This window comes from Stegodyphus dumicola, chromosome 4 (assembly GCF_044657685.1).
Source record: "Stegodyphus dumicola isolate Sdum_Otavi_A_Nest chromosome 4, ASM4465768v1".
NCBI lineage: Eukaryota > Metazoa > Arthropoda > Arachnida > Araneae > Eresidae > Stegodyphus > Stegodyphus dumicola.
This window is the reverse complement of record NC_140771.1, coordinates 27,715,998-27,729,240: the sequence shown is the minus strand read 5'-3', so window position 1 is coordinate 27,729,240 and position 13,243 is coordinate 27,715,998. Positions and strand designations below refer to the sequence as shown.

Genomic DNA, 13,243 nt, shown 5'->3' with positions numbered 1-13,243 from the left:
TGGATAAAAATACTGATAACTTTGTTCAACTATTAGTTTACATATGTTTCGAAGAAGACAAACAAATTGCCAAAGAGTATTTATTTTATGAATCTCTTAATGATAGAGCAACTGCCAATGAAATTTCCAAAGTAATTGATAATTTTATTATCAGAGAATGACATTCCTTGGAATAAATGCAGTGACAGAGCTCAGATTTTAGCAGGAAAGCATTTTGGTGTTTTTTTTTAAATAAAGAAAGTCGCACGTGAAACTAAATTTGCTGACAGTTTCATTTATCGGGAAGCTTTAGTAGCGAAAACAATCCTTGAAAACCTGAAAATTGTTAATTTTATTAAAAAACTGAGCTTGAAATTCAAGAATATTTATGATTTTATGCCTAGAGATCAGCAGTGAACATGAAAGGCTTATCTTCTGAAGTAAGGTGGTTGTCCAGAGGCAAAGTTTTAAATTGTCTTTTTGAACTTCAATCAAAAATTCAAATTTTCCTCTGTGATTCAAAATTTGAATTGCAAAATTGTTTATTTATGGTTGGCACGTTTAGCATATTTAGCTGATATTTTTTGCAGTTAAATGAAGTAAATTTAGGATTACAAGGGTAAAGTGTTAATTTGTTTACCATTAGAGATAAAATAAATGCAGTGATAAAAAAACTTGACCTATTAATCAAGAAACTGGATAATAATATAAATTTTACCACTTTTAGAAAATTTTCTAACCGACAATAATTTGAAAACAAAAGAAGAATTAGCATCCAACATTAAAAATCATTGTTTTTCATTTATAAATAATTTCAACATGTGTTTTTCTGAGAATTATGAAAACCAAAATTGGATTAGAAATCCATTTTGTTCAAATGTACCTAACATTTTATCTTCTTCCACACAAATAAATACATTCAAGAATTTAAAAAAAAAAAAAAAAAAAAAAAATAATAATATTTCAAAATTTATGAATGCAGAAAAATGTATCTGCTACAGTTTTGTTTTAAAGGGGGGGGGGAAGACCACTGTTTGAATTTTTGTTAGTGCACTAAGAGATTGATCTTTTACAGACTTGTATGGTTTTAATTTCTTAAAAAATAATTTTGTTTGTTGTAAAATTTTCTGGATATTTATCGATGATAGGCATTTTAAAATTATTTAATGTTACATATGGTACTATTTAATTACTGCAACCCCCTTCCCTGAAAAGTTAACAGTTCATTGACAACTAATTTTTCGCAAAGCTAATACGCAAACGGTAACAGCTATTTTAAATATGGTGCCATACTAAGAATTTTGTAAAGGAAGAATGAATCAGTAAAATGTAAAAAGCAAGAAACAATCTTAACAAAATACCTTTCTGAAGAAATATTTATGTGATTAAAATAGCATCGGAGAATTGTGCAAATTTGGCATTGGTGCACAAATTTTGATTAAAAAATTGGATCTTTTACAAAGAACTTCATAAAATGTGAATTTTTACATTGTCTACTATTGGGCAAAATGCCGTATTTCTGAAGAAATGGTATGCTTTCTTTTTCATCAACCAACAAACTCCACAGTCCTGTCAAGGGGGGGGGGGAAGCACTCAGTGAAACAAAAAACAAACTTTAATGAAAGTGAACTTTGAAAGTAGATTCATGCTCATCTACATGGCTTGCAGATACCTGGGTTGCTACATAAATAATAGGGGGACCGGAAAGTAATGTTGTTTCTGCGCATGTTGACAACAACATGCTAAGGGCAGAAGTGGAAGTAAATCCATTTCAAACACTCTTAACCAACCTTGGTCGATCATCCAAGAACATTTAAATCAGAATGGAAAAATAAGCAAAGCAGGTGTTTGAGTCCCCCATATTCTGTCCGAAGAGAACAAAGCCAACCGATCCATCACATGAAACGTATTGTTTCAACGGCACCATACAGAACCATTTTTTGATCATTTGATTACTGGAGACAAAAAATGGATCCTATATGATAATCCAAAATGCAAAAGGCAGTTTTAATAGGGGTTACAAATGCTTCTGTGTGTTTGGTGGAGTATTCGAGGAATAGTTCATTTTGAATTGCTGAAACCTGGACAAACTGTTAATGCAGATCATTATTTGAACAATTGGATCGAGTGAACCAATCTTTAATCGAAAAATATCCGGCGATTGTCAATAGAAAAGGCATCATTCTGCAACACGACAATGCAAGACTGCACTGTGCAAGACGGACACTGGAAAAAAAGAATGAATTGGGATGGGAGATGCTGCATCACTCAACATACTCGCCCGATTTCCATTTATTCCAATCCCTACAACATATTCTTAGTGCCAAAAAATTTGAAAATTTGAATGATGTCCCAAATGCCATCTTAGATATTTTACTCAAAAACCAATTGATTTATTTTGGTCTGTGGATTGAAAATCTGCACACTAGGCGGCAAAAGGTTGTTGTATTATATTTTGGCAATGTCATGGTCTGCCTATTTTGGGAACATAATGTATTGCCTCATGAAAACTTTTTGTGGGCTGCAGATAGTAAGAAAATACCTTTAATATGAATTCATATTGGTATTTTTATCATTGCTAAATTTCCACTTTTCTATTGCAAACATGTAAGATAAGCTGTCTCTGGTTACCTGCAGATTCAGTCTTGTTTTATTTGCATTGGCTGCTTCATAAATTGTTATTGTTTTTTAATTTTCATACAATCTTCTTCCATTTTTTTAGTACTGGTTCAGTTTTTCAAAATGTCTTAGTATTTATTTTGAAGTTATGCCACTGCTTTTGCAAGAGTTTGTATTATTTTGACATCATGTAGTGCAAGCATGTAAAAATTTAAAAGTTTTTGCATTTTTTTATGTAATTTTATTTGTCTGGAGTTGGATTAATTTAAGTATTTTGAAATATCTACTGCAATATTTACAGTCGTCTTTTAAAACTCTTGTTCTATTTGCTTTACTATGTTTATTTTCATAATAGTATGTAGAATTTGTTGCATATAAAAATGGAAGTTATTCACTCCTTTAGCAATCTTTTATATTTCTAAAAAATCAATAATATAAATATTGATTTGCATGAATGAAATTATACCCTACCACAGTTAACTGTTGTGGAAATGTAGTTACATGTTGAAAAATGCAATCAAGTAGGATATTATTCTGAAGAAAGCTAGGCTGCATTTACAACCAGCGATTACAGTTAATTTGGCTTTGTATAAGAACTCATCAAATTTTACCAAAAACTTGCTTTTATAGATAAAATTCATTGTAGGTGAATCAGTAGTACTCAAAAAGCATATCTTACCAAAACAGGAAGAATTGACTGATAAAATTTACCTTGGTAAATACACAGTATTATGGTAAACAAAGTTTTAATAAATTTTATTGAAAGGAGAGAGGCATACCAAAGTAAAACTTAACATTAGGCAAATAACTTGTGTTTGGTATAGATTTTAATTGAAACTCTATCGATTCTGAGGACGAACAGTCCCTCTTCATCAAGAGTAATTCTTTTTTGCATTTACTGTGAATTTTCTTGCATATTTTATTACAACTTTCATTTAAAAAGGCAGTTTAAATATTTTTAATTTGCTTTGGGTAAATGTTCTAGCCATGTGAATTAATAATGTATTTTACTTTTAGGGTTGGTATCTGAAGAAGATGATCCTAAAAAACAAGCAGCAATAAAAGAACTACAAGGTAACAAAATCAGTTATTTGGTTAATCTTTTGAATTAAAAATTTTCATAATTTTAGTAATTCATTTTGGGAAGTTAAGCAGTAGCAAATTGCTGATGCTGGAAACTGGTAGTTTAATCTCTGGTTCTGTTCCCAGAATTGGAACAGGATAGTTGCATTAAGATTTTATATTTATTCTGATGTTTAGTTTTTTTATTTCCCTTATTATTCAATTCTCATAGGCAGATAGCTTTTCTAGTAGTTGTTTTGCTGGTGCCATCATAAATATTTATTGCTTTGTAGCCAGCTTTAAAATATTGTTGCTTTCTTACTGGATCATGGATTTGGAGTGATTGATGACAACACTTGATGAAGAATGAAAACACAATTTCTTAGCCAGTATTACTGTGGACAGTACTGTGGACACGCCGAAACAATCAGCAACAGACTATCAGGCTATAACAGGGAAGATAGCTTCACGGCAAAGCACTAGTATACAGCTCCTGACTCGTTTCGGTCGTTTTCAGAACTCAACGTACTCTCAACATTCTCCACACTACAACTAATGATACACTCGATGATAGCCTCAATGATGCACCAACTCGACAGTAGACTGTTGATAAAACTCGATAGACTACGAGACACTTGATAGACTAACTGAACACTAGACTGATAATCAACTTGATACTAGACTACAAGACATTTGATAGACTCACAATCGACTGCTACTCTGCATATAGGCAGGGTTTATATAGCTTTGGCTTGCCTTTGAGAACATTCTGGGGCAAACCAATAAGAATTTGTTCTAGAAGGTTTTCCATCCATCTATGGCATGTCACCAAATGGGCGATTTCTCGCCAAATAATGGCAACTGTGGCTCTTTGCCGTTTTACAGCAACCCTAAACCCACCTTGCAGGGAAGCTATCTTACTGTGACTGGGCATTTCGTAACAATATTTTGCTCTTGTTTCGAAATTATGCGTCATTTGTTTCTATTTCTGTCATAGAATAGTCCCATTATTTTGAAATACTATTTATATTGTTTAGTGACATATTTGAAATATAGTCTTTGTTTGTGAGACTCCTCCTAATTATGTATTGAATGCATTTAATGAATATTTGTGCCACTAAGCCGATTTGTTGGAAGCATACCGATAACATGCAGTACTTGCTAAGCTAATTTTTAATAATGGTATTTAATATTGGCAGTTTCTTGAGAGAATACAAATTTTTTATCAGTATTATTCAGCCTCAGTTTTGATATTATGCCTATCGTGCTTCACTTTTTTATTTTAAGCTTTTACAGTAATGTGCTTTCATTTTTGTGTTTCAATTCTAGAACTCTGAAAATCAGTATATATTTTACCTTTAAATTTTATGCTCAGTATCTTTTATATAATGTGTTTTCATTATTTTTTTAATTGCCCCTATAACTTTAGCAATCATGTAATATGTTAATTGTTATATCCAATCTTGTCAGTGAATAGAGTAAATAAAAGGTATTATTCACCAATTTCAGGATAAATAAATGTTATATTTAAGAAGAAAGTCAATTGAATTTTTACACATCACTGTTACCACACATTCTATTAGATTTTAAAAGAAGTCTGACTTGGTTTTATTCTTGTAAAAATTAATATGGTTTATGTGACTTTTTTTTAATCTATTGTATTGTTAAAGGAAAGCACCCAGTATCTGCTTTGATGGAACTTTGCAGCAAGCGTAAATGGAAACCACCACTCTACACTGTTGTAATGGATGTAGGGCCTCCTCACAAAAAGTTATTTTTATTTAAGGTAATATAGAAATATTATTAAGTTTTTTATATTCTGTTAATTGTGGTATGCAAGACTTCATAAAATGCTCTGCAACTTCAATGATGTAGTTACAATGATGTGTGTAACTTGAATCGCAGTTTTTTACATACAGTGTGCAATTTAAAAAAGATAAAATTACCATATATCTTATCACTCCTCTCTTTTTTCCACCAATTTTATCATCTAAAAATCAAGAGGGGGAAATTATGCGAATAATTTAATTTCTGAAGGATGCAATTACAGTAAGAAAATAGCAAATGAAAAGTAATCATGAATAAATTACAGATGAGTATCACAATATTATTTCTTTAAAAGAAACATACATTTCAATAATAATACATAGTAGCATTAACATTAAAATATTTAATATATCTTCATTTCTGCTTCCCTGCGACTTGAATATAGCCTGTTATTGTTGTTTCTGCTACTCCTTAAGCCTCAGATAATCCATAAATAATTAAAGAAAGTGAATGTGCAGTGGACTTAGCGAAATTGTAGATTGAATATCAATTCGTGTTTGCTTTGTGATCGGCCTATTAGGCTGGTTTAAAATTCAACAGTTGGAAGGGGAAGATGTGGCATGACTTTTGCAGGTAGTTTGTATTCATTTTACTAGATGAACTTCATGGACAAACCCATTTTAAAATTTATGAAAGCTTTTTCTCTAAATTGATTAAGAAAGGAAAATTAAGAAGAAAATTACGCAAATATTTTGGGGAAGGAATATGTGAGTAGATACAGTTTTGTTTTCATTTCATTTTCTAAAGATTTACACATTAATGGTTAGGAGTGAGTGTAGCTCGCATTTGAGGTACGGCTTGTAATCTGCACAAACAAGCTTAACATACCAAAATGACATCTACTTTAACTAGATATAATAAGTCCTATATTTACTTAAAGCAAATTTTCTCCCAGTGATGTCTTCTTAAAAATAATCCACTGTTATCTGTAAAATTTTGAGAAATACCATTTGAAACTAATAATTTAGTGATTTTGTATAGCATTAGGGTATTGCATTACATACATTATTTTTCTCATTCTATATTTTAGCAATAATTTCATTGCTGAAATAGCAGTGCAAGATAAAAGCTTGATGATTTTTCATTAAATAATAACTCTCATTTACAAAACAGGGAAAGAAATTGTAACACATTGTTATTTATATTTTTTAAAACTGTTGCTTGAATTTAGAATGTAGATGTAGCTTGTATTTATTCAGAAATTTTTATTAAATCTTTTCCCACCCCCGTATGTTGCACTAGAAAGGTTAATTACCATCAGGAATTGTAAGGTAATTGCATTAAAGTATCTGTACACTAAAATTTAACTAAATTTGTGAAGTATATAAATAAATTGTTTTGAGAATATTAAATTATAATTAGTTTTTTTTCCCCATTTTTTTCATCCTTGTGATATTAAGCATATACTATGAAGAAGTGTTAAAAAATGCACTTTTATAATAAAAGTGATAGTAGGTGATTTTAATGCCAAGAAAAAGTTTTATTATGATAATTTTAGCAATTTTCAAATTATAGTAATTTTGCTAAGTAATTTAAAATTTTTTTCTTTTGGAGAAAATGGCTTAATTTTGTATCATGGAATGATAGCGAATTATAAAAGAACATATAAAGCACTTAACAAATTTATCCATTAAGTTCAAAAAGAGTTCAGAAACTGAAACAAGCAAAGATGGTGTTTTGTCTGTGATTCATAATGTAAAAGACATTAAATGTCTTCCAGCTGTGGATACATATGGCATGAAACAGAAAATATTTTGTTAAGAAATGAAGTTCATAACTCCTCTTTCAACAAATTAATTACTAGTTTTTAGCTGCATTGCTCAAAATAAATAGTATTCATAAAAGCAACTGTGAGTAAATCTTATGCCATTTGCATTTATTGCACATAATGGGAGAGTGATGAATTAAGATTTTTATAATTGCCAAAGGGTTGGCTTCAAAACTGTAGCAGAGTTGATAGTAATATTGAAAACTGCTTTGAATGTAAAGGATAACAAGATATTGGAGACCTATAACAGTTATGCCATATTAGAATACACATTTTTATTTTGGATATCTATGGATAAGTAAAATTTGCCTAAAACTGATTTATCTAGTCTAATTTAAATTTCTATTTTAGATATATTTCTAGTTCAGAAACTTAAATGAATAAACATATTCCAAATAAATAAAGAAGAAGCATATTTCATGTGCAACCTGTCCACCCTCCCTGCAAAAGAAGTGAATTTTCAGCTGTTGAATTGAAAATTTGCAATGAAAAAGTGAAGTGAAAATTTGCACTTAAAAATTTTTAAAAACTGAAAAATCATACAAATATTTTACTTTTTTAAATAAAAGTAAAATCTGCTCTAATTCATGAAATTAAATCTTTATTTTAAATATTGAATTTGAAAATAATTTTTAATTTAAAAGCAATACTCATTTCTTATTTTTTTTTTTTAAGTGCAAAAGTTTGAATGCTAGAGAATATATTACCATTTGAACAGAATTAAAAGCAGATATCTATAGAGAGATGTGCTATAATGTGCTGTTTTGAGATTCCATCATAAGCATTTGATATTTTTTTTCCCTGAAAGCATAGCATATACGTACAGTTAGAAATTTTGCAATCATTCACTTAGATTCACCTATTTCGTTTATGACATTCATAGTGTAAAATAATACTTGTTGCAAAAATGTGCAGGCAAAATGATTCTGTAAATAATTAACATACATAATATTGACAAAGATGATTATCTGTTTTGCAGATTATTTATAATTATTATAATATTTATAATATGAAAGAACTTAATGTGTTGACTGTCGACACACATAAGGGCATGAGCACATAAGGGCACTGCATGAGCGGGCAATCAAATCAGATCTGATGAGTGCACTTACATCATACATCTGTCTAAACATATATAACATTTGTGTTAGATCATTCCAAATCTCAAACCTGAGAATATTTTTAATTCATAACTTAGAAAACAAAAAAATAACTGCAGGTTATTATATATAGGATGCAACATGGTATTTTATATTAGTTTTATTTACTTTTGCACACTACCGCATGCTTACCAGAACATTGCAGTATATATTCATATAGTTCATGTATTATAAACATCATTCTATAAAAAGCAAAATTAATATTTTGTCCACAATTTTAAGAATTAGTACATTAATTATAATTAATAAAATAATAAATTAAAAAATTAGTATATTAATTATAATTAATAAAATAATAAATTAAAAAATTAGTATATTAATTATAATTAATAAATTTGGGAGCAAATTGAGCAGAGTGGCTTGGAGACTGAAAAAATTTATATAGGAGTATAAATTTTGCAACCTCAAAATCACTGCTGAGATTATAGTTTTAGCAAGTTTTATATTCTCAAATAAAACTGCAGAAAATGTGACCCACTGGTTGCTCACCCAGCCGTTAAGGTGTTAAGTATTGTCAATTGGCAGTTACAGTTATTTATCACAGGCAGTGTTTTTATCATTAAGTGAAAACAATAAATATGCTGCATCTACTAAACTTTGTACTTAAATTCTGTAAAATCAAAAGTTGAAGAAAATAGCATTCATATATCTTATTCTTCAACATATAATCTTTATTAAGTCTAAACAACATTTGACATCATTAGGCAGTTGCTTGATTTCTCTTTAAAACTTGCATTTTAGAACGCTGTTGTTTCTTCAGTGTTGTTAAAATAATGACCTTTGAAGTGAAACTTCTTTTCAGGACAAACAAAGAGGTTTCAGGGGCCAAATCTGGTTTCAAAGAGGCAATGTTTGAGAATTATGCCTTTTTTTTAAAACTAGAAATTGCTTGACAAGAATGGTATACTATTGTCATAGAGCAGAGACCAGTTATTCATTCGATTTTTTTTATGCCTAATGCTTTGAATTATCCTTAGAAATCTAACCATTATGTCTTTATAAATTATGTTTCATAATATGTAACAAAATCTTTAGGATTTATCCTTGTCCCATGAGAAACGTCACCAGCGTTTTCTGTACTTGAGAACTGCAGTTTCTGTGGCAATGATGAATGTCCTTAACCTAAGCATGTAATTGCCATTTTGTCTCAGGATCTTAAAGTGTCAAAGTGTTATCTGCATTCACAATTTATTTAAACAAATCAGACACATTGATTTTGATACAGCTGCTTGATTCCTTCATTGAATTCATGTTTTTAAATGTAGTACTAAGTCTGAGATCAAGAATTGTCAGTACTTAAGTGATTCCGGATTTCAGAAATTTATGTCTTTAGATTATCAGTTCAAATTTAGCAAGATTGGTAGAAATTATAAAACTGAAAATACGAAATAATGAAGAATTTATGATTTTAAGGGAATTAAAATTTACAAAAAAAGCTCTAAATTTATTTTTTGCTTTATTAAATATTTCTTTCAATGTAAGCTGCTTCATTTTTTTTTGTTGTATTAATACATTCTTTTTAATTTTGTACACAGATATAATTTCTTGTTCAGTTACAAAGTTACATTATTCAAGTCTTTAACAGTCATGTCACAAATTCTGCCTTAGCTGTTAATCAAAATCTTTTCTTTCTCAACAACCTCTTTGTCACTCTCAGTAGCAGTATTTTTTGGATTTAAAATCAAACTATGGATTTTGCTATCTGTTAGTTGATTGATGATTGTGGTGTTGTCATTACAGTGGGAAACTTCTGTCATAGGATCTTCATTTATTATTGATGCTTTACATTTCTTCACAAATTCCATAATTGGAGAATTTTGCCTTTTATATACGATGTCCAAAAACCTTTATGTCTGCAGAAATGTCCTCCCATGACCTTGCAATGCTCTACATAGCAGATTTTGTGTTAAAATATTTCAGTGGTCTAGAATTTCAAATTCTAAAATGGTCTTGCGTCTGTCGAAAATTTTGCACTCATTTTTAGAAAGGCTACTTTATAGCTGTGTTTTGGCAAATGCTGCATTTCAGTATCCATTAGCCATATTGAATAATAGATGTACAATTTAATGGAAAGAATACGTCTGATATGTTTATCTTTTACTAAAACATCAAGTAAAGTACGAGCCAAACAACTGTCTATAACCAGGACAAGTTTAGCATCATCCAGTAAATATGGGCCCACCAGCACCGAGTGGTAATGTCACTTGAGTTCAGTTTCAGATCAATGGGCAAGCTGCATAGGAATTTTCAGAGTTTTCGCCATACGTAACATTGATATGAACCAGTTTATCTTTGAAGGGCCACCTCAAGGATATACCACGCCTTAATATGCTTTGCCATAATCAAATATACCAAACCATACGTAAATCAACTAATCTCAAATGTTTTCAAGTCACAGGTATGAAATGATTTTCAAATCGGTCATTTATTAATGTTTGTGTCATCCATACACGTTTGTTTATTTTTATTTTAAGATAGCAGAGAAAATATTTACTTCTTTAAATGCTTGAAAGTCATTCCTAATTATGAAACATTTACGTTTGTGTGTTCTTACGGCATTTTGCACATGCAAAAATCATTAATCTTGTTTTGGACTCTCTGAGAACAGGTGGGGTCTATTCTGCAGAGATCGCTAAGGTATTTGGATACATATTGTCAGAAAAGATGTTTCATCAGCATTTTAAGTTTGTTCTCAAGATAACTTGCTATTAACCCTCTGAGCGGTACGGATTTTTGGATCTGTCATGAAGACCTGTATTCAAAGACACTTTATTAGCTAATTTTGTTTATTTACTTACTTTAGGCTCTATTTTCATATATTCATTTACATTTATTAAGATGATATTTATATTATTAAAGAAAGTAAGAAAGCAAAATATCATAAATTATAAGCTAATATATAACAAATGAAAAAAAATCTCATGACCGGACCGGATAAAGCCGGCCATAACGCTCAGAGGGTTAACAACTTCAACGAATTCATATGCAAATTGTTCGATTACTTCAGTAACAGCTGAGGGTTACTGAAGTATTCGAACAATTTGCATATGAAAAATAACAATTTTTCACCTTAATGGCATTTTACCATGACAATTTTTTAATTTGATTCATCAACTCGTCAAATATGAGCACTCAGTTTTTTACTTATGACATATTTTGGTTTGATCAATTAGCATTGAATCTAAGATGCCATTGCACTGACACTTTCTCACCCATTCAGTCATTACTTTGTCATAATAGTAACTTTTAGCATAACAAATGATTTTTCTGTTATTCATTATGAGTAAGGTGTTGGAATCCTCAAAAAGTTCAAAAAGTCTCCCTCCCTCTTTTTTTATTGTTGTATATTGTTGACTGTCTAATATGCTCCTCACATAATTTTGACACGGATATGCATTTATTCATTATTTGAAGCAATTGCATCCACTGTTTGCTAGGTTGATATGCTTTTGCTTTGCATATCCTGCTGCAGGTCCAGAATTAGAAACTTTTTTCAACATAACTGAAAACTTTTAATTTTGATAAAATAGCTGTAATAATAATAATAGATTGCAAAAAATAATAAACTGGATCAAATTAGAAAGTAAAGAAATCCCTGATAACTGAACTTAAGTTCTTTTGAATCAAAGTCTATCTTCCCCGCTGCTATGCCAACAAAATAAAACTAGTATGAGCGACATCCCACTTCAAACAAATATAAAGCTTCACTTATTGTTAAGGTTACATAGGAAAATGCTAACCCCCCACAACCACTCAAGGGCAGAAAGTGTAGTTATGGTTAACATCAATTAATGCATTGCCACTGGCTACAGTGATTCCATAGAAAGAAATTGTATTTGAAATTGAAGGAATTTCAGCTAGTCACAACAAAAATCTCTTTTTGGAAAATCGCTTTCTTGTTTATGAATATTATATTCTCCATTCTTTGGTTAGGGAAGAAAAATTTAATAATTAAATAAATAAATTGTTGGGGGTCTAGAAGTATGGATTTCAGGCTTTGTACTGTACTATTTGGCTATAGTTTTCTGCATGTTATTAAAATACTAATCTCTGAGATAAGACTTCACTGACAAGATAAAGTAATTTGCAGATGACAGATCTGACAAATAATGGAGTAATTGAGAATTGTGATATTTTCCTTTACTAGAAATTGCTTCATAAGAATGGCATTGTAAAGTTGCTTATTGTTGTGCAGCAGAAGCCTGTTATTCAAGAGTTTGTTCAAGCCTCATGTATTGAATTCATTTCATAAGTCTGTCCATTACATTTTTAATGAGATATGAAGGTTACCATATCTTTCTAATGACAAATTCCTTGTGAATTAACCTTTTCTAATCAAAACAAGTTAGCAGCATGGTCTTTACTTGAGATTTCTGTAATCTAAGTTTCTCTGGCAGATGATTACCATTTTATGATCAAAAGCAAATCACAAGTTTCATCTATAGTCACAATTTGTTTGAAAAAGGAATCATGTCTGTCGTTTAGAATGAAATCACAATATGCACAGAAATTCGATTTTCTTTCTATTCTGCCGTAAATATGTGAGAGACAAAATAAGAACAAATTTTTCTTTCTTTAGGATTTCCATGACAGTTTTGTCAGCAGTGTCTTTATTGATGTTAAACTCATCAGCTATCATTTGAAGCGACAGGTGATGATTTTTCAGTGGCAGATATCAAACTTTTTCTATGTTTTCATTTTGGCAATCATTTCTAGATTCATCATCTTTGTATACTTTAGGAAATTGTCCATACCTTTGGATAATTTCTGTGCTTGATTCCTATATCTTTACTCAAAATTTCAAACATCTTTTGGCCAACCAGCGGCC

The 13,243-nt window shown here is 30.2% G+C and overlaps 1 protein-coding gene across 1 annotated transcript in view; it reads left to right on the top strand.

Annotated features, from left to right (window-relative positions):
• The window catches only part of Son (Son RNA binding protein), a 77,442-nt gene that overhangs the window by 60,732 nt on the left and 3,467 nt on the right, over positions 1-13,243 (top strand). The window contains exons 10-11 of the mRNA XM_085814633.1: positions 3,616-3,672; positions 5,331-5,446. Coding sequence (XP_085670759.1) covers positions 3,616-3,672; positions 5,331-5,446 — 173 coding nt within the window. The remainder of the gene's footprint in view (positions 1-3,615; positions 3,673-5,330; positions 5,447-13,243) is intronic.